The 27,226-nt window shown below is 46.5% G+C and overlaps 1 protein-coding gene across 1 annotated transcript in view; it reads right to left on the minus strand.

Moving 5' to 3' along the window:
• The window catches only part of ITGAM (integrin, alpha M (complement component 3 receptor 3 subunit)), a 32,574-nt gene extending 6,118 nt beyond the window's left edge, over window positions 1-26,456 (minus strand). Inside the window, exons 1-17 of the mRNA XM_004691956.2 lie at window positions 26,374-26,456; window positions 21,932-22,037; window positions 20,304-20,407; window positions 19,966-20,036; window positions 19,696-19,813; window positions 17,802-17,932; window positions 17,214-17,359; window positions 16,394-16,547; window positions 14,654-14,804; window positions 13,949-14,022; window positions 9,887-10,016; window positions 9,470-9,612; window positions 6,376-6,516; window positions 6,083-6,292; window positions 2,351-2,481; window positions 2,093-2,256; window positions 59-213 (exon numbers count right to left, since the gene is read on the minus strand). Coding sequence (XP_004692013.1) covers window positions 59-213; window positions 2,093-2,256; window positions 2,351-2,481; window positions 6,083-6,292; window positions 6,376-6,516; window positions 9,470-9,612; window positions 9,887-10,016; window positions 13,949-14,022; window positions 14,654-14,804; window positions 16,394-16,547; window positions 17,214-17,359; window positions 17,802-17,932; window positions 19,696-19,813; window positions 19,966-20,036; window positions 20,304-20,407; window positions 21,932-22,037; window positions 26,374-26,401 — 2,157 coding nt within the window. The 5' untranslated portion in view covers window positions 26,402-26,456. The remainder of the gene's footprint in view (window positions 1-58; window positions 214-2,092; window positions 2,257-2,350; window positions 2,482-6,082; window positions 6,293-6,375; window positions 6,517-9,469; window positions 9,613-9,886; window positions 10,017-13,948; window positions 14,023-14,653; window positions 14,805-16,393; window positions 16,548-17,213; window positions 17,360-17,801; window positions 17,933-19,695; window positions 19,814-19,965; window positions 20,037-20,303; window positions 20,408-21,931; window positions 22,038-26,373) is intronic.
• Window positions 26,457-27,226: the final 770 nt, after the last annotated feature.

Here is a 27,226-nt window from a genome sequence, read left to right on the forward strand (position 1 = left end):
CTCGGCTCCCCAAGCCCACAGCCTGCTCAGAGCACCCAATGACAGTGGCCTTACTCACTGGCAGCTGCAGCTGCAGCGTCTCACACTGCTGGCTCAGTCCCAGTGTCCGCTTATGTGTGCGTGAGCTGTTCTTGGTCTCCTCAAAGATGGCCCTAGGGTAGGGGCGGCCAGGGTCCAGGGCCAAGTCATAGATGATGACACTCTGGATCTCTCCTGAAGGGACAGGGTGGGTCATGGCGAGGAGCTCGAGGAGGAGACAGGCTTGGCTCCCTGTTGTCATCAGCCCTCTCTGAACCCCAATTCCTTATTTTTTGTTTCAATTGAGAACATTATTTTAGTTCCCCAGTAGTGGAAATAAAATGGAATGGTGTCTAACAGGCATGTTGCACAAGGCCAGCTGATAACGAGTGCTCGAAAGGAGGCATCTACTGTGCTGTATGCCAGAAAGTTAAGTTTATTTTTCTGGCTGTGTTTAATGTTTTGCCTTTGATCTTCAGCAGTTTGTGCTTTGGTACGGTACAATATGTGATGCGGTCTGTGTCCCTCATGTTCCGTGGTGTGATGACCCTTGTATTTATCCTGCCTTGACTTATAGAGATTCTCCTTGTTAATTTTAGAAAATTCTTGATCATGATTTCACCAAGTGTTGCTTTATTATTCTCTAGCTTCCTTTCAGAATCCCAATAGCATGTTTATTTGTTCTTTTACCATGTCCCAACTATCTATGATTTTTTTCTGTTTTTCATCCTTTATTCTCTCTGATTATCTGGATACTTTCAACTGCTTTACTTTCTAGTTCACTAATGCTCTGTTCTGCTTCCGAATCTGGTAATAAGTCTTCAGTCAGTGTATTTTTTAGTGCTAGAGTGCCCACTCAGTTCTATTTAATGAGCTCTTTTTCTGAAATTCTCCCACAATTCCTCTTTTTTTTCTTAAAGCTAATAATTGTGGTCATTAAAAAAATTCCTGTTTGGAAATGCAGATGGCCAACAGGCATATGAAAAAATGTTCAACATCACTCGTAATAAGGGAGATGCAAATTAAAACCATAATGAGATACCACCTCACCCCAGTGAGAATGGCACATCTTCAAACAACTAGCAACAACAATTGTTGGCAAGGATGTGGTGAAAAACGAACTCTCCTGCACTGTGGTGGGAATGCAAACTAGTACAACCACTATGGAAAACTGTGTGGAGGTTCCTCAAACTGCTAAACATGGAGCTTCCCTACAACCCAGCAATCCCACTCCTAGGTATCTATCCAAAAGACACAAAAACACTGATTGAAAAAGATACTTGTACCCCCATGTTTATTGCTGCTTTATTTACAATTGGAAAAACATGGAAGCAGCCCAAATGCCCAAAAGTAGATGACTGGATTAGAAAGATGTGGTACATATATACAATGGAATATTACTCAGCAACCAAAAAAGAGAAACACATGTCTTTTGCAGCAACTTGGATGGAGCTGGAAAAGATCATGCTTAGTGAGATAAGCCAGAAAGAGAAAGAAAAATACCGGATGGTTTCACTCATAGCAGGAGTATAATGGACCAGGCGAGAAAATAACAAAAATAATGAACAACCATATACCAGAGACATTCTGTGGGGGCGGAGTGGGGAATGGGATCAAAAACGGGGGCGGGGGGGAAGGAAGGGAAATGCACGGGACTATGGTGGTGACACAGGGGTGATTTGGTGATGGGAAACCCGCGGGGATTACAATCGAGATGGAAAAAAATATATATGCAAAATGATGTAAAAATAAACTTTGTAATAAAAAAAAATTCCTGTTTGGTAGCTCAGATTTCTGTGGGTCTATTTCTATAGTCTATCATGCTCTTGATTTCTAGCCTCAACGGACATTGTTCTAATGAAAAGACCAAAGTGTTTACCAAGGCCTCCCCTCTCAAATCCCTTTTCCCCACCCAGTAGGAAAATCCCTTGCTCACTCCATCCAACCTTTGCGAAAGCTGTAGAACCTTATGAGAACATTGCTCTAGGCTGCTGGAGGCTGAGAAGGCTGAACTGGGTTACCCATCAGTGCACCCAGTCACTTAACCTCTTGAGAAAGACCCACGCAGCCTCACCTTCCCTGAGCCGGTCCACTGTGGTCTTACGGATGTGGAGGCAGACTCTGACCTTCCCAGCAACCTGGTTTCTCACCGCCTGATCACGACAATCAAATGTATTCCTTGTCACTTCTCTGGGTGTGAATTCCATGCTTGCTTCCATTCTCAGCACTGGCTGGGACCTGAAGGGACACCCAAGGGCCATCAGGATCCTTCAGCCAAGAAAAGGACAGCTGGCTGGGAAGACACCTGGTGTGCTCTGAAAGACGCTCTCACCTGAGCAGCAGCACGTGCCCCTCGGCCCCCACAGCCAGGTCCACCAGCCCATCCATTGTGAGGTCGCGGCCCCCGCTCAGCGACTGCCCAAAGTACTGGAGCTGGGGGGAGAGCTGGGAGCCCGTGATCCGCTGAGAATACAGGGGGAGACGACAGGGAATGGGAACAATTAAGGAGGTGGTAACTCAGTCCTGCAGGATGAACCAAGAAGAGACTGTCTAGGCAACACTCAAGTCTCATCCCCCACAAGCCCTCAAGAAATTAGGGTAACTATTCAGTTTTAAGCCACAGCCTCAGATAATGCCCAAAGTTTCCATTCATTTCTTGGGTTTTCCAGGGAAAACAAAAGCATTGTATGTAGTATGCTCTTCCACTCAGCTGAGTCTCACATACATGGTCAGGATAATGGGATAATGCAAATTCAGCTAACTAAAATTATTATGTAAGTACGAGAAGTAGGCGGTGGGTGAATGATACATGTGGGGGTCTGACAGCAAGCTGGGAAGTCAGAGCGAAAGCAAAAGTCAAGAAGCAGCAGAATAAGCTTGTTACTGGGAAGTGTGCAAATGGCTCATTTTCCTCAAGAGAACAGGCAATGAGGAAGCCACAGAGTGACCAGGGAAGTTGTTTTCCATGATGAGCCTTTAAGAACAACATCTCTCCAAATCAGCCTCCAAGAGAACACTGAAAGCATAACAGCCAGATCATAAATTAAAAAGAAAAGTTTGAAGTGATGTTGACCTGACTCAATGCCACTGAAGTGCCTACTTAAAGGTGGTTAAGAAGCTGAGTAAACTTATGTCATGTAGATGTTGCCACAAAAAAAAGGTTTAAATGATTTCGTCAGCTGAAAGGAAGGACGAAGCGCTGGGGACACTGGAGAGGTGCTGTGTCCTGAGCACACCTGAGGAGGCTCAGTTTTGCACATGTAAAAACTCATCATTGAAGATTTATGTGCTTACTTTGAGAAACTGTATTGCATTCTGTTGGAAAGAAGCTTTGTTCTGAAATTATGCGTGAGGCAGTGGTAGGGAGAGGCTCACCGTGTTTGCATGGCTGAGCATCCTGGACTCAGTCGTGGGGGAGAAGAAATAAAAAATGCAAGCAGGACAACAGAATAGGCCAATCCTGTCCACATTTGCTATTTTTAAAAAGATTTGTTTATTTATGCACACAAGAACTGGGGTACAGGCCAGAGGAGCAAGGGGTGAGAAGAATCACCAGAGACAGAGTGGGGAGCAAAACAGGCAGATGGACTGGAATACACTGCTGAGGGGAGCAGCGGGTGAGACAGAAGGAATCTGCTGTGCCCTGTGGGTCAGCTCCCTGGCTGGGGATCGAACTCGTGCTGCAGTAGCTGCAGACAGCTTCATGGTGCTGCCCTTTAATCCCTTGCACCCCCAGAGCAGGCCTCCACATTCGCTTTTAATCCCATTTTGTGTGTGTGTGTATGTCCGTTTCTGTGCCTGTGTCTGTGTGTCCATGTGACGTTCCCTCCCCTGGGCCTTGTTTTCCCTGGTGGGGTAAGTCATGGTGCAGATAAAAGAAGGGGACTAGGGCTCCCACTGTCTAGGCTTCCAAATTCGTGCAAATGTGTAAAACTTTTGTAAGTAAAACAGAGCCTTCAAATCTCATTTACATAGAGAAACAATAGGTCCAATGAAAAATTCCTCCTTACAGTATTCACACAATTGTGGAAAAAGGCACAAAGAGATGTTTCTGGCCAGAGTTTCTGGCCTGGCTGCATCTAAAGTGGGTGGAAAAAACACTGGGTCTAGCAGAGCACCCTATTTCCTCTATGTGATGTTCTGGAACAGGCAAGACTGGTTCAACCACAATGGGAACCATCAGGACAGCAGTTTGCTCTGGGATGGAGCGGGTAAGAAAATGACCGGCAGGGGACAAGAGGCCACTTTCTGGAGTCATGAGAATGTTCTGTGTCTTGACAGCATATGAATTGCCCAGGTGTATATGTTTATCAAAATGAACTGAATAGCTAAAGATATGTGCATTTCCTGCTTGCAAATATTACCTTAAAGATAACAGTAAGCAGGGACCTCCCTGGTGGCACAGAGGTTAAAGTCTCAGCACTATCAAGCTACAGCCACCTCAGCAGAATTCAATCCCAGCCAGGGAGCTGGCCCTCCCGGCCCAGCAGACCTCTCCTGTCTCACCTGCTGCTCCCCTCAGCAGTGGATTTCAGGCCTTCTGCCTGATTGGTTCCCCACTCTGTCTCTGTTGAATCCTGTCACCCTGCACCTCGCGTTTATACCCCAGTATTAAAATTTAAAAAATAAATTAAAAATAAATCTTTAGAAGATAATATATAAAATAACAGTAATTCTAGTTATCATAGCATGCAGATGTATTTAGGGGCAAAGAGGACCTGATGCCTCAAATCATTTTGAGTTACACTAAAAATAATAAGATGAGGCCCTCCCTGGTGGCGCAGCGGGTTAAAGCACAGCACTAAGAGGCTTGAGCCACTTCCGCATGAGTTCGATCCCCGCCTGCCCCGGAGGTGACCACATGGCGCAGCAGACCTCTCCTGACCCGCCCGCTGCTCTCCTCAGCAGTGTACTTCGTCGATCTGCCTGTTCTGCTCCCCACTCTCTCTCCTCTCACCCTCCACATCTGTGGCCTGTACCCCAGTTCTGTATGAATAAATAATTTTTTTAAAAAAATAAGATGAAGAGGAAAAGGAATGATAAAAGGTGGATATATGATAAAAATAAATTTAGTAAAATGCCATTGTAGATCTTGTATATTCAGTGTTCACCTGTGAATAGACAGGTGTTCATTGTGTGATTCTTCAGTTTTGTAGTATGTTTGAAATGTTTCCAAATAAAATGCTGAAAAATACACACTGATATCTGGGGCCCCAGCCCAGGTGAACTAAATCAGAACCCCTATTGGCAGAGCCCAGCACCTGTGCTTTTTAAGATTTTGGGTGATTTCAAAGTGTTAATAGGGTTGAACCTGTAAGGTAAGGGGTTTGGTGGAAATGGAGTGTGGGCAGGGAGGTGGGGGGCAAAGGGAACCCTACAAAGAAAGGGCATGAGAAAAATGTGAGGCTGGAGAAAGCTGGCGACAGAGGCCAGAAGATGGGCTGGCCACAGCGCCAGTGGCAGGAGAGGGCAGTGGCTGGGTCCCTCCTGGACTCCTCACCCCAGAGGCCGGGGCTGTCAGAGGAACTCAGGTGCGCCACCAGGATGGCAGGGCCAGGCGTCAGGGTGGGCTACATAATTCGCAGGACCCAGTGCAAAAAACAAAACAGTGGAATTCCTGTTTAAACATTATTTAGAATTTCAAGATGGCGAGAAGCAGGGTGGGGCGGGCTTGTGTGCCCAAGGCAGTCTGGAGCCCACGCAGGCTGCAGCAGGGTGACAGGGGCAGTGCAGAGGGCCCTGGGGAGACGGGACTGTTGGGACCTGGCCTCAGGCCCCTCCAAGCCGAGCAGGACTATCGGTCACCCCATCAAGACTGACTCAAGAGAAAGGAAGGTGTACACCCCAACTCTTTGAGCCCGCCCTCTGCTACTTGTAGCTCCGTGTTCGCCTCATCTGTGAAGCTGAGGTGATGAGCACCGCTGCACCCACTGCAGCTGAGGTGAAGATGAGGTTTCTGTGATGTGTGTGGCTATTTCTGAAGAGTCTGAACAGAAGCACCAGGATAACTGTTCTGGCTGCTACAGGAATGTTGACTTAGAAGGGGACAGTGACGCGGCCTCACCTGGCTGTGGGAGGGGCTGATGCGCTGTTCTAAGGTTCCGTGAAACACGTAGACAGCACCCCGGTTCTCCTGCTCTCCCGGGGCCCCGATAGCCACATCCGTCAGCTTGTCCCCATTCACGTCCCCCAGCACGGTCATCGCGGCCCCAAAGCGCGCCCAGGGGTGGCCCTGCTCCCCACGGAGGACAGCCACGCACTGCCAGCTGGCTCGCTGCAGAACAAAACGGAGTCAGGCCCCAACCTGAGCCCCTCACCCCCAGGCCCCACCCAACTCTGGCCCCATCAGCCACTCACCCCTCGGGGCAAGGGGCACACGGACACCTGGCCTCCCCGGGTCTGCTCATAGTAATGGGGGGCCCCGATGAGGACCAGGTCTGTGTTTCTGTCTCTGTCCACGTCCACAGAGCACAGGGAGGCCCCGAAGTAGGAGCCGATCTGAAAGAGACGGGGCCAGTTTCACATACTTCTTCTTCCTGAACAGAGTGTGGGAATTTTCTCCCAAGGAATAAAAGTCATCCCTGGGGAGAAAGCCCTTTGGCGCACATATAACCCACACTGTAATTCAAGATAAATTTAAATCTCCAAGGGCTTATCACTAGTGCAGAAATACAACAGATTCATATATGTTGATCTTGTATTTTGAGAACTTACTAAAATAACTTTTTAGTGATAATAGCCTTTTTGTAGAGTTGTTGGAATTTTCCATGCAATTTTGTAGTCTGCAAATTGATAGTTTTATTTTTTCCTTTCCATTCCGTATGTTCTTCATCCCTTTTTCTTGCCTTATTTCACTGACTAAATCTTCCAGTGTGCTATTGAGCAGAGTGGTCAAAATAGTCTTGGCTTGTTTCCAAATTTTAGGAGAAAAGGTTTCTAATTTACTCTTAAGTATAATGGCAGCTATATATTTTTTTAATAAAGATTTATTTATTTATTTATTTATACATATAGAACTGGGATACAGGCCAGAGGTGCAGGTGTGGTGAGAAGATTCACCAGAGACAGAGTGGGGAGCAGACAAAGTACACTGTTGAGGAGAGCAGCGGGGAGACAGGAGAGTTTTGCCAAGCAACGTGGGTCACCTTCCTGGCCGGGGATCAAATTTGTGCTGAAGAGGCTGCATCTAGCTTCATAGTGCTGTGCCTTAACCCATAACCAGAGAGGGCCCTGATTTTTTCGTAAATGTATTCTCATATTGAGAAGTTTCCTTTAGTTCCTAGTGTGCTGAAAATTAAATACTGAGAAAGGAAATTGTATTTTTTCAATTTATTTTTCTACTAGGATTATGCTTTTTCTTCTCCAGGCTATGGTAAGAGTAAATTATATACTGCTCATTTTTAAATTAGCTTATCTTTTTATTGTTGAGTTGTAAGAACTCTTTATATATTGTAAATGCCAGACCTTTAAATAGCTTCCCTATACTTTTTACTTGCTTCATAGTAACCTTGGGCACTCAAAAGTTTTTAATTTGATGAAGTCTTATCTATCTATTTTTTATTTAGTTGCTTGTGCTTTTGGTATTATAATTAAGGATTCACTGTCAAATTGAAGATTACAAAAATTCACCTATGAGTCCATCTAAAAGGTTTATAGTTCCAGTTTTTGCAACAGATCTTTTGATCCATTTTGATTGATTTGTTAGTTTATTTATTTATTTTGCCTGTGGATACCCAGTTGTTCCAGCATCATTTGTTGAAAACATTATTTTTCTTCCTTGAATGAACTTGGTACCCTTGTTGAAAATCAATTGATCATAAATTTCATACATCTATATATGTATGTATTTCTGGACTTTCAGCTCTATTCCTTTGATCTACAGGGCTATCCTTATGCTAGTACCACACTGTTTTGACTACTGTAGCTTTGTGGTAAGTTTTAAAATTGGAAATATGAATTCTCCAACTTTATCCTTCTTTTTCATTGTTACTCTGGCTACTCTTGAACCCTCCTATTTCCACTATTTATTTTATAATAATTATTTATAACTACTGTATTCTACTTGCAGCTGTTTTGTTGAAGATTTTAAATATTTATTCTATATTGGCCTGCAGTCAACAAAAGGCCTTAAAGTGAAGACTGATAAAAAGTCTCTCATTTAGAAAGTTTGCTCCCTCTATAGATTAGGCAATGTAGGGCTTCAGGAGACTGGTAAGGAGGTTACAGCTAGGTCCGAGGAAAGATAATGATAGTGCGGACCGGGCTGATGGTAGTAGAAATGGAGGGAGTGAATACATTTAAGATGAATCTGTTTCCCAGTATTCTTCCCAAAATTCTTCCTCTGCTCCCTTAAAATACCCCCCCCCACACACACACACAAATATGCTCACTGAGTGCTGTCTCATGTGCTCTCCTTCCTCTGGCCCTTTTCTTTCCCCACTCTTCACTTCTAGAGCTTTTCCACCTTAACTGTCATTTCCTCCAGGAAGCATCCTTAGTGTCCTTATGTGGGTCCCTCTCATAACATCCACACTATCTTAGTTTATGTCCTTGATTATAATTTTATTTGTAGTACTTGTGTGTACTTGGGGGAGGGGGGGTTGTGTGATCCTGGACCACACATATAAAAATGTAGCTTCACATCTGTACTTCTCTTCCTGGAATCCTCCTACACATTCTCCCCTCCATACCCTGATATGTGCCAGACACTAATGCCACCAGTGGTCAATATGTGTTGGTAAAGCGTATGGAAAGACCATAAGAAAAGTTTGACTGCTGGCAAGGATTATGTCAAGCTGTTCAGGTATCAGAGCAAAGTGCTGTCAACCAAGCCAAAGAGAACAAGTGATGAAAGTTAAAGAAATGCACACAGAACTAAAGGTACAGGATCATGGGTACAGTCCTATTGTAGGAATTTGTAAGGCAGTTTTGGATTTACATAGGATGCCCAACATAAGATGCAACCTCACCAATTATTAGGGTGATATGCAAAATACTGAACTGCTGGGATCACTCAGGTCCTAACCAGGTCAAAGCTGGAGCAGGTCCTGGAGGTGGCCTGCCTGATCTCATTGTGGGAAGTTCAAAGAGTCCTAGGGAAGGGACCAGAGTATGGGGGGTTGGAGAACATCTCAGGGAAACAGTTATTTATCAACACCTATATGGAATTACATCAAAATGTTAATAGCTAATATAATGCTGGTTAGGTACTGGTACAGCTGAATACAAGAAGATTCACAGAGTACTCTGTACATATGAAGTGGTTGTTCTTTACTGCTGTTCAAAAATGAAGGCACAGCATTTTCAAATGCAAAGTTGAACCTGTGACTTTCCAGATCAAACCCTCTGAAGCCTCCTTGCAAAACTGTCATCCTGGAATTTCATCCTGGAACGTCTCAGCCCCCAACTTACCTCTATTTACAAATTCACACTCCACATGTTCTACACTCACCTGGCTTCCCTGGATCGAAGATTTGGTCTCCCAGACACGCACATTCTGTCTGAACATCATCACCAGGCCCATGTGCTGATATCGAGGTGCCCCCAAAACCAGGCTTTGCACCTGGTTCCTCGAGATGATTTCAACAGCATAACCTGAAGATGATGATCTAAGAGGAGAAGTGTTTTCCCTCACAGACCCTACCCCCTCTAGCAGGCCTGTCCCTAGAGTAGAGACAATGCAGCAGCCACAAGTTGAGGTAGTTATGTCCTGTGCAATAGTCCCCTTTGTTAACATAACTAAAGTAAAACTTTGAAACTTCTGTTTTTAAAGCTATACAAGGGAACTTTGAAAGATTTAATGATACCTACATTAGTTGAGATGCCACATCCTGATACCTTCTTAGAGTAACCATCCCCTCTTACTCACCCAAGTAAGCATCATGCATTTCTGAGTGTACCCTGGTTGAGGTGATAAAGGTGGATGCAACATTTGATGTATGCAGAAAGGCTCCACCAGACCAGTCAAAGCTCCCCACAGCACCAAGCAAGGGACCACTCTGGGAAAGAAAGTACAAGTGAGTAATCTACAGCTTCAAAGTTAACAATATTTTTCACAGAAATAGAACAACTTTAAAATATGTATAGAACCATAAAGGGTATATATGCACAATGGAATGTTACTCAGCAACCAAAAAAAAAAAACAAACATGCATGCCTTTTGCAGCAACATGAATGGAGCTGGAAAAGATCATGCTTAGTGAAATAAACCAGAAAGAAAAAGGAAAATACCAGATGGTTTCACTCATAGTAGGAGTATAAAGGACCAGGGGAGAAAATAATAATAATAATGAACAGCCATATACCAGAGACATTTCATGGGGGTGGGGAATGGGATCAAAAACGGTGGGGGAAGGAAAGTGCACTGGACTATGGTGATGGCACATGGGTGATTTGGTGATGGGAAGCCCACAGGGATTACAACTGAGGTAGAAAAAGGCACAAAATGATGTAAAAATAAACTTATATTATTTTTTTTAAAGATTTATGTATTTATTCATACAGAACTGGGGTACAGGCTAGAGATGCAGAAGGTGAGAGGATTCACCAGGGACAAAGTGGGGAGCAGAACAGGCAGATCGACGAAGTACACTGCTGAGGGGAGCAGCAGGTGGGTCAGGAGAGATCTGCCACGCCATGTGGTCGCCTCTGGGGCAGGCGGGGATCAAACTCATGAGGAAGTGGCTTTAGATTCTCAGTGCTGTGCTTTATAATAGTGTGGCCCTCCCTGGTGGTGCAGCGGGTTAAAGCACAGCACTGAGAAGCTAAAGCCACTTCCGCATGAGTTCGATTCCCGCCTGCCCCGGAGGTGACCACATGGCGTGGCAGACCTCTCCTGACCCGCCCGCTGCTCCCCTCAGCAGTGTACTTCGTCGATCTGCCTGTTCTGCTCCCTGCTCTGTCTCTGGTGAATTCTCTCACCCTCCGCATCTCTGGCCTGTACCCCAGTTCTGTACAAATAAATAAATAAATCTTTAAAATATATATATATATATATATATGTATAGAACTGTTAAGGGGAAGGATGTCCTAAAGGCCTAAAGGAACTCTGCAGAGTTTCACGGACTCCACCCCCTACTCCAGCTTTCTAGACTCTACCTCCTACTCCACTGATTGAAAACTACAACTCGGAGCAGTACCAAGGAGAGAACTGCGAGGACTAAAGGGTGGAGCTAAGCAGGCATTTTGGGACTTTGGGGGATAAATAGGGAGCCCTTTCCAAAGGCCCTCTCTTACTCGGGCATTGGCTCTCTGGGGGCTATCAGTTAGTTTGTTACCAGAGCTCCAAGTCAGCAGAGCCAGTAAGATATTCTAGTTACCTTGTATCCCTCTCTCTTTCCCTGGGTTGTTCCTTTTCCTTTCCCCTTTTGTAAATAAACCCATTATTGGCCTTTTTGTGTGTGCCTGCAGTACAACTAAATTTTAGGTGTACAGGTGAGGACCCACAGACAAGCAGCCTAGTTCACACTGGGGTGCCCTGTAACAGAACCACAAAAGACCCCAAGTAGCCAAAGCAAATTAAGAAAGAAGAGCAAGTTGGAGGCATCACATGTTCTCATTTCAAACTATATTACAAAGCTATAATAACTAAACAGTACAGTGTTGGGTAAAATCAGACACAGAACTCAGTGAAACAGAATAGAGAACCCAGAAATAAACCCACATATGTATATGGTCAACTAATTTACAACAAAGGAGCCAAGAATATACAATGGGAGGCTTCCCTGGTTTCCTAGGGGTCAAGTCTCAGTGCTACCACCTCTACAGCCTAAGTTCAATAGCCTGCCAGGGCGTTAACCCATACATGACCCAGCAGACCTCTCTTGTCTTACTCACTGCAGTGTATTTCAATAAATTCAGCTGTTCTGCTCCCCACTCTGTCTCTGGTGAATCCTCTCATCCCCCACACCTCTGGCCTACACCAGAGTTCTTCTATACATATATACATACATACATACAAACAACACACATAACCAATCCTATAAGAAAAATACTTTAAAAAAAAAAAAGAATATACAATGGAAAAACAGTGGTCACTTCAGTAAATAGTACTAGGAAAACTGCACAGGCATAGCCTGCAGGGCCTGTCCCAGCACCCCCACATTCATCCCTGAGCTGCTCAGTTTCCCCCATCAAAGAAGGGCCCTGGCCAGCCACCTCTCTGCCCTCCAGGCCTCTGCTGGCTACTGTGACTTTCCTCCTGACCCCTGACCACCCATCTGGCTCCCACCTTGGGGACGGGACACACTGTCCATGTGTCTGGCTGGAACTGTGTCTCCTTCAAAGCCTCACTACACTCAGAGGTTTGGTCAAAATCAACTCATCAGGAAGCACCAGATGTAAACAGCACCCCCACAAGCAGCCCCCAGATTTTTTCCCCTCCTCTCATCACTCCCTCAGGCAGAGCTCCAGGAAGTGTAGCTGCTTTGCCCTCAGCCCCTAGGGTGGCATCAGCACGATCTAGACGGTCAGCAAGTATGTGTTGAACAAATACTGAGACAAGGAGTGTGTTTTCCAAAAGGATCGTGGGACCACTATCTTGCACCACTCACAAAAATCAATTCAAAATGGACTAAAGGCTTGGACATAAAACTTGAAGCCATAGAACTCCAAGAAGAAAACAGATGGTAAACACCCTGACATCAGCCTTGACAATGATATTTTGGATCTGACTCCCTAAATAAGGCAATAAAAAGAAAAATAAACAAGTGAGACAACATCAAACTATTGACAAAATTAAAAGAATGGGGGAAATATTTACAAATCATATATCTGCTAAGGGGCTAATATCTAACCTAAATATGTATGTGTGTGTGTGTCATGATTCAACAAGAAAGAAAGAAGCAAACAATGCAATTAAAAATGGGCAGAGGATTTGAATAGATATTTTTCTAAAGAAGACATACAGATAGCAAAGTACATGAAAAGATGATCAACACCTCCAACTATCAGGAAATTCAACCAAAACCACAAAGACCTGTTACCTCATACTTGTGAGAATGGCTATTATCAAAAGCAAAAACAAGAAAATATCAAGTGTTGACAAGGTTATGGAGAAAAAGGAACCCATGCGCACTATTGGTGGGAGTATAATCACTAGGCAAAAACAGTATGGAAGATCCTCAAAATAAATAAATAAAATGACTATATGATCTAGCAATTGCACTTCTGGATGTTTATTCAAAAACACTAACTCAAAAAGATGCAGGCATCAACATGTTCATTACAGCATTTTTTACAATAACCAAGACATGGAAACAAACTGTGCCCATCAATGGACAGATAGCTAAAGAAAATATGATATATACACAAAATGGAATATTATTAAGTCATAAAAAGGAGGAATTTTGGCTACTGTAGACAGCATGGATGAACCTTGAGGGCACTGTGCTAGGTGGTTTATGTCAAAGGCAAACACTACATGAGCTCACTCTACATGAATCTAAAACAAACAAACAAAAAAACAACTTGAACTGAGAGACAGAGAACAGGTTGGTGGTTTCAGAGACAGGAGAAACTGGTGACGGGGTCCAGAGGTACACATTTCCAGCTACAAAACAAGTAAGTTCTGGAGATGGAATGTACAGCATGGTGACTACAGTTATATTACTGTTCTGTAATATAGTTGAAGGTTGAAAGAGACTAGTTCTCATCACAAGAAAAATTATGTAACCATGTGTAGTAACAAATGTTAATTAGACTTAATAACTGTTAACTAGACTCACAATATATGCAAATATACCAAACCATTATGTCATATACCTGAAGCTCACATAACATGGTAGATCAATTACACCCCAAATAAAACTAAAAACCGAACTGACAAAAAGAGAGAGGCGATCACAGCTGCCCATGAAAGCGGTGCCTCCCTACAAAGAAGGGATCTCCTTTCCTTACGCCCCTCCTTCTGATTTAACGAAAGGCCACTTACAGAGGTGATGGCTGCACTGAAGCCTTCCTGAGACATCTCATGCTCAAAGGAGCTGGTACTTCCCACCTGAGTACCTGGGAAGAGAACTTTGCACATTAACATCCAGGCAGAAGAACCGAGAATGGAACCCACACCCATTCTATGGTGGCCAGAGGACAGGAGGAGGTCGGGGGGTGGGCTGCTGTTGAGTAGAAAGCACGTGCCCCCTTTCAGGGCTGATGGCTCTTCTGCTCCCATCACTTTTGCCAAGTGGGAATGAGGTTCTCAAGTGTCTGATCTTCCAACTTCTTAAGAGGAACTGTAAATCCAGGTTGTGTGAGAACCCTCCCTTAATTTTCTAATTCTTCTATGCCACAATCATTGAGCACTCTCCAGGCACCAGGCTCAGGGGATCCAGTAGAAAATGAAGCAGATAAATGTTGGGAATGCACCTGAATTGGGGGGTGTGGCATTTGGGTCCCCTGCCCTCCAGCTTTTCAGGCTATAGCAAAGCCTTACAAAATTAGGATAGAAACCTAGATCTCATTTGAAAAGAATTGGCCAAGTGAGGTCAGGGTTTCTTGGAACTGAAGGAAGGGGAGAAAGTTAATTAAAGATAAGAATCTAGATAGCCAGGATTAGGAGGTTCTGGTTTCTAGAGGCGAGTACACATTTTGGGGTGAGGCTACCTCTGGAGCTGCTCTGGAATACAGACCCCTCGCTCACCCTCAATGGCAAAGATCTTTTCCTGAAGTTGGTTCTGAATGGTCTTCAGAGCTTCAAAGTTATTCACCCGGAATACATGATCTCGAGGCGGTATGGTTGCAATGGTATTAAGCTCTTTGCGGGACTTCTCAGAGTTGAAGGCAGACCCCACCTGTTACCAAGGAACAGAAGCCAAGTCAACACTGTTAGAGGTAGTGAGCTCACCCAGCGAAGAACATTCCACAAGAAAAGAATCTGAAGCAAAGAATGAAGGAGGGAACGTGCCTGAAGACCCAGGGAGCGGGCTGCCAAGCAGAGCAGAGCAGGCCACACACACATAGGACATCATGTCAAGGGAGTGACGAGGGCTGAAATCCAGCCTGGGGTCCACTTGCTGTGCTGTGCCTCGTAGTGTGGGGCTGACAGAGTGGGGTGCAGGGGCTGAGTGATGTGGCTTAAGAAGGTCAAAGGCCCAAAATTCCCAGACAGAAGGGTGACGGAAGTGAAAAACGACAGTACTTCTACCACAAGGCAAAGATGGCGTACCCACTCCTGACGTATTTGCAGTGCTGCTAAGGGCGTTGATCTTAAAAACCCTCATCACAAAATGAAAAAATTCTAACTGTGTGGAGAGGAAAGGTAACTAGAATTATTGTGGTGGTTATTTAGTAATAGGTACAAATCATTACGTTTTCCACCTAAAATATCAATTATGTTGACATAAAATAAATAGATAATAGAGCTGATATTCAGGAATTTGGGCCATGTCATTTAGTAACAATTTAACCCATGGATAGATCAACGAGGTAGTGACTAATTTGCAATCATTTATTAATCTTTTTTAAGATTTATTTTTATGTATTTATGTAAAGAAGAGCTGGGGTGCAGGCCAGAGGTGTGGAGGGGAGAGGATCCACCAGAGACAGAGTGGGGAGCAGAGCAGGCAGATCTACTGAAACACACTGCTGAGGGGAGCAGTGTCAGGTCAGGAGAGGTCTGCTGTGCCGTGTGGGTCAGCCCCCTGGCTGATATCAAGCCACAGTGGCTGGTGACAGCTTGATAGCACCTAGACTTTAACCCCTGTGCCACCAGGGAGGCCCCACATTTATTAATCATACTGGAAGAGGTCTTCAGGCAAACATGCCCACTTTTAAGCTCTCTCTTCTGATGAGATAACAGACACTGAAATACTAAGCAAGGTAACAACACACTAGTAGAAATTTCTTCAATACTTTGTACTCTGAAAATTAGAACTCTTAAATACAAAATCCCATAAAACTTTCCAATCAGTCTCTTTCATTTGGATTCCTCTGACAGGCTCCAACACAAACTGCTCAAGCGTGAAAGCACCTTCCCAGATGAGTGAAGACCTACATGGCAAAGTGGGAAGGGGTGGCCACTCCTCTCTGCCTCTGCCCTCACCGCTCACACAGGCAAGCGGTGGTCCAGGGCTCAGAAGGGTCTGGGAACCTGGGGTTCCAGCCACTCCAGTCAGACAGACAGACACAGCTGCCAGCCCTCAGACAGAGTCAGCCAAGAGAGCAGATCAGACGCCAGTGAGCCCCTGACACAGCTACCTGCAGACTCAGGTGGGTGAGCCACCTCACTGGGGTCACCCTGACCACAGGGAGCTGGTACAGGGCACAGGGGAAGAGGCGACCTTTGTCCCACTGTGAGTTAACTGACTCTTGAGAATGGAAGAGAAGGTGCATCCAGGGCGGTCCCCCAGAGACACCTCAGGCCAGGGGGCCACTCTCCTACCCCAATGACGTAGCGGATGATGTTCTTCTGATCCGCCTCAGGGATGACGTCTTGGTAACTCAAGGGATCGCCAAACTTTTCTCCATCCGTGATGACAACTAGGATCTTAAGGGCATTTTCCCGAGCCCCACTGCTGCTGTGAAACAGTTCTCTCCTGTCCGGAAAGGGGAGCAACAGTCAGATGCCCACGGGCAGAAGTGCCCTTAATACTAGGGCTACGGCCGGTCACAAACACCGAGGGGCCAGAGCCGGGACTGTCCTGAGCGGGGACTCCCTGGGGCCACACTGAGCAGTGGTGCCCACGACCTGAAAGAGCAGCAGGAGAGGAGCAGATGGAGGGCGGGGAGCCATCTTTGTCTTTGTCTACCTTCCGGTGGGTTGATATTATTTTAGACAATTTGTCCTTTGCAATGAGCAACATTTTAAATAAGCTTAACTGAGCCCTTGTGAAACCTCTGTAGGCTTGATGCGTCAGCCCTCTTGCTGATTTTCCTGCACTTCTGCCCCAACCTCACCCTCACCTCTGGGGGGCAAAGAGAGAGACCAGAGTTCTGAAACAAGACTGATGACGTCTCCCCACGGCTCCAAATGGACCCCACTTGTGACCTGACCCCCCGGACTTCCCAGTCTTCCTCCAACCACCACTTGCCCCACTTCACTGACAGTGTATTTATTCACAAACACCACCACGCACAGCCCCTCCTCCACACGGTCATGCGTGCTGCGCCCCCACTGGAAATACCCCACTGCACCCTCCCCGCCTCCTCCAAAGCCCAGCTAAGAGCGTGGCCTCCTTCCCCCAAGCCTAGAGGGGGCTTACACCACTTTGCGGATGCCCGTGGCCGTGTGTGTCCTTCCCCGCAGCTGCTGTATTGGCTTCACCAGTGATTCGGGGTCGGGATTATTGCGGAATTCGCTGAAGGTGAAATGAGTCTGGAAGTCTTCAGAGTACTGCATCAACGAGAACTGGGGCGGGGCAGCTGGCATTATGCTGGACAGGCAGCGCCCCACTCCCGCCGTCCCCAGCAAGCCCTACAGAAACCCTACAACACTCTGGTCGAATCCCTCAGGGGGCCTCAGGTGCCGCCCCTCTGCCTCCCAGGACAGAGCGTGCCATCTGCTCCAGTGCCCAGCCCAGGACTCAGCCAGAGACGGTGGGTAGGTTTGGTCTCCCCTGACACCCCCAGCAATTAGTCAGAGTTGCCTGCTTTCCCGGGGCTGGAAGAATGCTGAGGCTACTTCCAGCCAGAGCAGGAAAGGGAACCATGAGAGAAATCCATGCTTACGGCATGGATCTTATGGCAATTTGACAATATCTGCAAATGAAATGGGAGGGAGGTGGTGCCCTGGTCACCATGGACTTGCCAACCTCCTGTGGGCTATCCCCTCTCTGCCCACTGGCCCTCACCAAGGTTCTGGAGTTTTGGAATTGACCCATCACCGTTGAGACAAACTCCTTCATCCGCTGAAAGTCCCTGGCGTCGATGCTCCCAGAGCCGTCAATCAGGAAGGCAATGTCGCTCTCCTGCCGAGGGCACTCTGGGGACACGGGAGGCTGGTTAGGGTGAGACTCTGGGGGGCCCTTATGCGCGTCAGCTCTCTGAGCAGCCAAACAAAGGTAGACAAGATTCCATCCATGCTTCAAGCACGCAGGAACATGGACCCAGCGGTATGGGGAAACATGCTAGATTACCCAAGGGGCCAGGGAAAGCAGGGACACGTGGCCAGCTCAGGAAGAGCCAGAAATACAAAGGAAGCAGTTAACCACAGGAAAAGGAACAGCACAGACCACGGTGTCCTCCCCCTTCTCCAGACCAAGCCCACTGCCTACCCTCCCCCACGTGGACGTCATCCATGGGCTCCTTTGCCCCACTTCTAGTCAGACCTGCCCAGTTATGAGCATCAGACAGGGATGGGCTGGAGGAAAGGGAGAAAGAGAGAAAGCAGGAAGGAGGGGGAGCGAGGGGGCAGGGGAAGGGAGAAAGGGGCAGGGAGGGAGGGAAGGCAGGGGAAAGGAAGAGGAAGAGCGGGGAGCAGAGAAGGGGAGAGAGACGAACCAGGGGGGAAGAGAGGGAGATCAGCATATGCTCCCCGGCTCACCCTCGGAGGTGACCCTGGGCCTGTGTCCTTCATTATTCCTCTCAAGGAAGCCCATGCCCACCCCTTCTCCCTCCTCACACCGCCAGCCAGCGGTGGCCACAGCCCGCTGTGCTCCTCACTGTGGATGCTGAACCTTCTCATGGTTTCCTTAGTTCCTGTCTCACCTTTCTAAACCAGCCCTCCTGCCCTTCTCCCAACCGGAGGGTGCCATCAAGACCCCAGCTGAACCAAAGGGGATGGCTAAGAGGATTCTGGGGAGTCAAGGGCTGGAGGTGGCCTACCGGGATAAACCTAGGTGGTAGGATGGGGAGGAGGCTGACACTGCGGGAGGGTGGGGGAGCGCCTCTCGGTGTGGCTAACGGAGTCAGACCTCCCCCAGGCAGTGGGAGGCACTGATGGACCCTAGCAAAAGCAGCGAGAGTGCAGCAGAGGGAGAGAGAGCACAAGGGCTGTGGAGACGGCCCACGGTGAGCAGGTGGTGGGGACGTCACAGGGAAATCATACGCTGTACAAAAAGGAAGGATGATGTAATGAATATACTTTACAAGTTGAAAATAAATAGATGAAAAGCAGTGAGAGCATCCACGACATTTTAGGAAGCCCTGCTCTGACTTCCTTCATGCTCTTTCTCCAGTCTCGTCATGATGGCGAAACACAGGAAACCACTCAAAGACCCACCTCTGGTGAGTGGATGAACTGGCGAGTGGATGAGTAGGATGAGGTCCTACTCAGTAAAAGGACACTACTCAGCCGAGGGGCGATGGTGGCTGCAGGGGGCAGACCCAGGGGTGAGTCACACACCAGAGGGGGGTGAATCGCAAATACGTTAAGCAAGAGAAAGACGTCAACTCGGAAGGTCACAGCTCCGTGGAGGCACGTTCTTGAAGAGAAGAGGCAGCCAGGGTGGCTGCAACACAGTGGCTGAGCAGAGGGCGGACGGCCACACCGCCTCGGGCCTCGCGCCTCTGCCTGGCACTCCAGCGAGAGAGCCAAGCCCTTAGTCTAGGGACAGTGGCTGGGAGATCACCTCGCAGCCATAAGTGGCTGCGATAAGTGGCCCAGCAGGACATTCGGGGAAGGGCGCAGCCTAGCGCCTCCCCAGCCACCGGCTCTTCCGCGCCTGGGCCTCTGCGTCACCCCTCAGACCACCATAGGTCCCCACCGGCCTCCCGCTGCCGCCTGTACTCTGCCCATGCACCTACCTCTGAGGGTCTGAGGGAATCTCTGGGGACTCTGGTGTAGGTTGGACCCAAACAAGAAGCAGAAGCCATTCACGTAGGTGTTCTCCTTGCAGATTTGGTGCACAGTGGGGCCACAGGCCTAGGGGTCAGCGACAGAGTAGGAGGGGCCACCCCTGCTTCCTGCCTTTTCACCCCAGTTCCTCCACCCTCCACAAAACCCCAACCCCAGTAGCTCCAGGTCCCCAGCCCCAGCATCCTGTCATGTCTCTCCAGAGACCCCAAACAACTCACCAGCATCCGAGGGGGTGTGGTGGTGGCCGCCAGGGACAGGCCCAGTGACATGTTCACAGCCTCTGGGGGGGCTGGGAGCACGGATATATACATGGTCATACTCGGAAACAGAAGGGTTGTGTAATGGGGCCCCCTCACCTGGGAGACACAGGAGTCTGACAGGTCAAGAGGGCAGAAGGTCCTGGGGAGGGTGCTGAGGGGTAATCTGCAAAGCACAGAGGCGGGGGAACGGGACCCCACCATAGACCACCCCCGCCCTGCAACAGAGAGACCCCTAACAAGCCCGGGGGGACATGGACACCAGGTGGGATCCTGGCCCCGGGAGGGCGGCCACTCACCCTGCATGGTGATGGGCCTGCAGCGGCCGGTGCTGTAATCACACTCGTACAGGCCGCCTGTTTGGTTGGCAGCCGTTGTCTCCAGGGGGGCTCCGACCACCACCCTGGGGGAGAAGTGGGTACAGACACCCACAGGGGTAAGAGAAAGCACTAACAGGTAGAGCGAGAAGGGGGCTCTAGAAGGAGTTCTGCCCCCAGAAGATGGGGGTGGGGGGGCAAACTCACAGGAATCCCCCAGTTCCCAGAAGCAGGAAGAAGACTCAACAAAGAAAAAAAAAATGGAAAATTAAAAACCTTGGAAAGGGAAAGGCCTCCCTAAGAATGACACAAAACCCAGGGGTCATTCAAAAGTGATAAATGCAACCACACAGTCATTTTGAGTTAATTTCTGTGAGTACTAAACTATGGTAAGCAGTCAAAAGACAGACAGGGGCCTCAATAGGGCCAAGCACCTACCAACCTACTGGGGAAAATACAATAACCCGGCAGAGAAATGGGAAACAGTAAAAGTCCACAGGAAAAGACATGCATCTTTCATTGAAAAAGAGATGCAACTTAAAACTAAATGAAGCAAAAGGTTTTCACCATTACAATTTGCAAAGCTCAGTAAGTTTGATAACGTGTCTTTGGCAGATGGGTGTGGCAGTAGGTGTTCTGTAAAGTGTTGATGTGAGTCAGTTGTGCCCACCTGTGTGGAGGGCCACCTGGAAAAATCTATTAAAAGTACATAGGCTGAAACGGGGGGGGGGAGGGAGGGAAATGCACAGGACTATGGTGGTGGCACAGGGGTGATTTGGTGATGGGAAACCCGTGGGGATTACAATTGAGATTGAGATGAAAAAAAAATGTGCAAAATGATGTAAAAATAAACTTTTTAATAAAAAAAAAAGTACATAGGCTGAGGCTGAGGTGCACTTTGACTCTGCAATCCAGTTCTAGGCGTTTGCCTTCAAGTATTCTTGCACATGGAAAAAGACAGCATTGCTCAGGTAATTGAGGCTTGGAGACCGTCTCATAGCCTTTACATGGAAAGGTACATGTACATTGCAGTATGTCCAGATAGTAGAATATGATCCGAGCATAAAAGAAAATGAGAAAGTTCTTTATGTAGTTATCTAGTAAAATCAAGTTCTGTTAAAAAGGAAAAAAAAAATTGCAAAGGACAGTATAGAGCAGAAGTCAGCAGGTTCTTCCTAGAAAGACATTATTTCCATAAAAATTGTTTCTGTCAAGATAAATACTTCAGATTTCCAGGCTAACCAGTTGTAGGCTCAGTCTCTTGATTCAGCCACAGTAGCTCCAAAGCCACCATAAATGATAAGAGTCGGAGAGGGTGATCTATATAATTTATCATTTTTTGCAAAAATAATCAGCAGGCTTCCGTCTACTATAACCTGTGCCAGAAGTCGGGGGAGGAGGGAGGCGGGGCATGCACAGAGAGAAAGCCTGCACTGGAGAAAGCCTGCAGACTTGCTACATACTCCTTTGTGTCTTTTAACTTAAATACCCTGTTACATTATTATCTACTTAGAAAATATATGAAGGAATTGCAATTTCTCTTCTTCAGGAATGTAAGTCTTGGATGGAGAGAGGGTAAGACAGCAACCGGCCCCCACGTGAGCCCTTACCGGGACCCTTCAAACTGGACCACACTCTGCCCGAAGCCCCTGGCTTGCTCTCGGAAGACCACTGCATTTTCAGTGTCCAGGTTGAACGCCTCACATAACGCCAAGGCTGGAGGAAAGAACAAGGCAGTGAGGCCATAGCCTGCCCTGCTGACCCAGGCAGCTTCTCCCAGCGTGGCCCGCGGGAACCCGACACCAGAAGTCCAGGTCCGATCGCCTGGGGCAGAGGTCTGCACACTTCTCTAAAGAGCCAGAGAACAAACAGCTTAGGTTTTGTGGGTCCAGAGGCAAATAAATTATATATTAAGGTATTGATACGACCAGAGAGAAAATGCATCTTCACAAAATTTTTCATCAAGGAAATTCAAAATAAAATAATTGAGTACAATCGTTTTCTTGTTTTGTTTTGTTTTGTTTTGTTTTGTTTTAACCTATAATGAGACAAACACAGTTCTCAGGGGACATAACATTTCACTTCAGCAGTGAAGTGTTGCTTGAGTCTGGCAAGATGGCGGCAGAATGAAGACAGGGCGGCCCCTCCAGACACCCCCACAGCACTGTTGCAAAACGAAGCCGAAACCGAAGGGAAAGTTGGTCATCAGCTTATACAAAAGGTGTGTCAGCTTGACTGAAAGGGATAGGAAAAGTGAGAGTGAACTTTGATTAAAGTAATAACAGGGCAGTAAAACCACAGGTTTTACAGGGAGGAGCGGCTGGTGCAGACTTGGGCACCTGCCGACAATGGGAAGGTCCCAGCACCCGCACTGGGTAAGAGGGGCGAGCAGACACCCAGAGAGGGAGGGTGCTTTGCTGGAGAGCTACACAGATGAGGGCTCAGATAAGAAATGAAGATTTGTGAAGCACACAGAACAGCTGTAGCCTGAATCAGGTCAGAGCACAGTAGAAGAGACTACTATTGACATCCAGGCTGAGAACCCCGAACACCCCATCCAAGGCTGCAATAGAAAACACCTGTCTCCACCACCCCACATACAGAGAAACACTTAACAACAGGAATTTCAAACTCCTGAGTCTATTGGAGGTGACCCTCTGGTGCCTATCACCCCAGGCTGCTTTTTTCTCTTTTTTAATGCATACAAAAACTGGGATACAGGCCAGAGGTGTGGGAGGTGAGAGGCTTCACCAGAGACAGAGTGGGGAGCAGAACAGGCAGATTGTTGAAGTACACTGCCGAGGGGAGCAGCGGGTGGGTCAGGAGGGGTCTGCCGCGCCCTGTGGGTCACCTCCCTGGCTGGGGATGGAACTCATGCTGCAGTGGCTGTAGCTGCAGATAGCTTTACAGTGCTGTGCTTTAACCCCTTGTGCCACTAAGGAGGCTCCCCCGGACCACTTTTTTTTAATATAATATTTTAGTCTATTTTTATATCATCATTGTGCCTTTTTCCATCTCAGTTGTAATCCCCGTGGGCTTCCCATCACCAAGTCACCCTGTGCCATCACCATAGTCCCGTACATTTCCCTCCCCACCCTGTTTTTGATCCCATTCCCCACTCCACCCCCACAAAATGTCTCTGGTATATGGCTGTTCATTATTCTTATTATTTTCTCGCCTGGTCCATTATACTCCTGCTATGAGTGAAACCATCCAGTATTTTTCTTTCTCTTTCTGGCTTATCTCACTAAGCATGATCTTTTCCAGCTCTACAACTTGTTTCATGTGTTTCTTTCTTTTTTTTTTTTTTTTTGGTTGCTGAGTAATATTCCATTGTGTGTATGTACCACATCTTTTTAATCCAATCATATACTTTTGGGCATTTGGGCTGCTTCCATGTTTTTCCAATTGTAAATAAAGCAGCAGTAAACATGGGGGTGCAGGTATCTTCCTGAATCAGTGTTTTTGAGTCTTTTGGGTAGATACCTAGAAGTAGGATTGCTCATCCCAGACCACTTTTAAAGCTACCATCTCTCACCAATTCCAGTTCCTCAACTACTCCACAAAGTTTTGGCCAGAGCTCTCAGGAAAACACAAGTTTTCTCCAAATAAGTTAAGAAAAAAATGCAACTTTTTCAGTGCATATATAGAGGAGACCCAAAAGAGTTCATTAAAAAGTTATTAGAGGGTCCTCCCTGGTGGCACAGCAGGTTAAAGCACTGCACTAAGAAGCTAAAGCCACTTCCACATGAGTTCGATTCCCACCTGCCCCGGAGGTGACCACATGGCGTGGCAGACCTCTCCTGACCCTCCCGTTGCTCCCCTCAGCAGTGTACTTTGTCGATCTGCCTGTTCTGCTCCTCACTCTGTCTCTGCTGAAGCCTCTCGCCACCCCTGAACCTCTGGCCTATACCCCAGTTCTGTATGCATAGATAAAGAAATCTTTAAAAAAATGTTATTAGAAACAATAAATAAATAGAGTGAAGTGGCAGGCTATAAAACCAACATGCAAAAACACATAGCTTTTTTATATATACAATGAACAAGAAGCAAACAATAAAGAAAATAACTCCATTTATAACTGCTTCAAAAAGAAAGAAATACTTCAGAATCCAAAGACTGAAAGACCCTACACAACAAGAACCACAAGTAGCACAAAAGGACTTTGGTTGCAGCATGGGGAAATAAAGGGAAATCCGAGCTCATGGAAGGGAGAATCCCTAATGTCAAAACACTGACTTGACCAAAATGATATACAAATTTAATGCAACCTGATCAAAATCCCAGCAGCATTTTCTGCAGAAACTGAACAGAAATATTAAAATTTAACAAAACTGAACCAAAAAAAATTTTTAAGTGGAAGCACATAAAGACCTCAATTAAGAAGAGAAATGAAGACATCCATTGCCTGATTTCAAACTTTACAATAAACAACGTTATTAAAGACAATATGGTATTGACACAAAGATAGATACACAAAAGTCCTCCCTGGTGGCACAAGGGGTTAAGTCTCAGCACTCCGAAGCCACCACACCATGAGTTGGATCCTGGCCAAGGAGCTGACCCACATGACGCAGACCTCTCCTGAGCTGCATGCTGTGCCCCTCAGCAGTGTATTTCTGTCAATCTGCCTGTTCTGTGCCCAGCTCTGTCTCTCACCCCCACCCCCACACACACCTCTGGACTGTGCCCGAGTTCTTGCGTACATAAATAAATAAATCTTTAAGAAATATAGATATACAGACCAGTGGAACAGAATTAGAAGTTCAGGAATAAATCCATACATATACTAGCATCTAATGACACAAAATGAGGAAAAGACAGCCTCTTTAACACATGGTGCTGGAAAAATTTGAAATTCACACATGAGAGAATGAAGTGGGATTACTTGCTAACACCATACACAAAAATAAATTCCAAATGAAACAAAGATTTAGATATCAGACCTGCAACAACATAGAAGCAGACTAACTCTCCTTCAATGGACAAATGGATTAAAAAGACATACATACAGGCTGTGGAATACTACACAGCCACGAGAAAGGATGAAGTGCAATCATTTTCAACAACATGGGAGGAATTTGAAAAAAAAATGTGCACCAAAAGTCAGCACAATAAAAACAAATACTGAACATTCACATAATAGACCATCCCACCACATAAAACACTTTCAAAAACTACTGGATATCAACAAACATCATGAGAGCTCTGAGGTGAAGAGAGAGGGAGGTGAAGAGAGAGGGAGAAGGAAAAGGACATGAAGATACAAGGAGTGGTGGTGAGTAAAAATAAATAAAATAAATAAAAATGCAAAAAAACCACCAAAGTTAGTATTGTTTATCACAAGCTAATTATAAGTATTTGTCCACAAACTATGGCTTGCCTGTTGTACAAAAACAGGTGGTAAAATCTTTGCCTAGTGCCCACAGGCCATAGTTTGCTGACTCCTGGACTAAGGACCACCAAGGGGATGGTCCACCCTGACACCACCTTGATTTGCCCAACAATCAAATCCCTAAAGGCTCTCAACTAATTTCCTTCCTCTGCAAATGTCCCTTTCCTTTTTTTTTTTTTTTTGACTAATTCATCATAAAGAAACAGGCATAAAAAGAAATGATCATTTTGATCAGGCTTCAATCATTTTGATCAGTTAGTCATTCAACACACATTAACATCTGGGTCCTTGGCAATAGAACAAAAAGCAAAGTGAAGGTGGAACATAGAATCCAAGAACAAAGAGTCTAAGAGGAGCGTCCAGTCGCTGCTGCTGTTTTACCTCTCTGAGGTGCGGTTTTCTCATCTTTGAAGTGAAGGGACAGGCTAAACCATCTTGCCTAGTCTGTGCAGTTAGTCATTCATCCAAGTTTCTCTGGTCATCCCATCTTGACCAAACTCTACCCTCTGCTTCTTCTGGAACCTCCATCCTTCTCCCAGTCCTTTGGCTTTGCCTTGGTCTAACCCCTAGATGTTCTGCATACACCCTTTCTCTCCAATCCCTGATGCAAATGTTCCCCTCCTCCTTACCCTGAGGGACCCCCAGGCCCAGACACACCTGTTAACAGAAGGATTCTGTGAATCATGGTTGTAAGCAGCAATCTTGCGTACTATGAGCCAAGTCTTCAAGAGAGCCACTAGACCCAGGAGAGGCAGAAAAGAGAAGTAGGAGGGAGAAGTTGCTGAAAGACACAAAGAACGAAGAGGGAGGGGGCCCAGAGTGAGTGGCCTATACACTCTTCCTCATACAGCCTTTTCTCTCTTCCTAACCAACTTCCTGTCTTAAAACCAGAAGATCTTTATCACAAAGTTGTCATTGTCCCTTGTTTGCTTCTGTGGCCAGTCACCGCATACAAAAAGCAAGTTGAGTAAGCCCTCCATGGACCAACAGGGCAGCAGACCTCTCCTGTCTCCCCGCTGCTCCCTTCAGCAGTGGACTTCGTTGATCAGCCTGTTCTACTCCCTGATCTGTCTTTGGTGAATCCTCTCACTGACCCAGCTCCTCTGGCCTCTGCTCCTGTTTTAAGTATGCATAAATAAATAAATCTTTAAAAAAAAAAAACAAGCTGAATAGACTCAGATACTGCCTCCTGGAATGTACATCCTAAATGTTAATAGGCCAAGCAAGTATGGATGGTCACACCTATGTCTCCCTGAGGGCAAATGTTGCAAAATGTCTTGTCCTTCTGTCCGAGGAAATAGAAGCCTTCAGCCAGAGCTGTGCTGTTTTGTAGTTCTCAATAGAGATAACTCAGGCACCAAGAATTATGTAAGTAGAGTTGTGCTTTACTTAACAAGATACGTTCTGGGACATGTGTCAATAAGTGAGTTCATGATTGTTTGAATGCCACAGAGTGGAATTACACAAACCCAGATGGCATCAGCTACTGAACACCTAATCTATGTGGTAC

The sequence above is a fragment of the Condylura cristata genome, unplaced genomic scaffold (assembly GCF_000260355.1).
Source record: "Condylura cristata isolate star-nosed mole 26May11 unplaced genomic scaffold, ConCri1.0 scaffold00032, whole genome shotgun sequence".
In the NCBI taxonomy this organism is placed as follows: domain Eukaryota; kingdom Metazoa; phylum Chordata; class Mammalia; order Eulipotyphla; family Talpidae; genus Condylura; species Condylura cristata.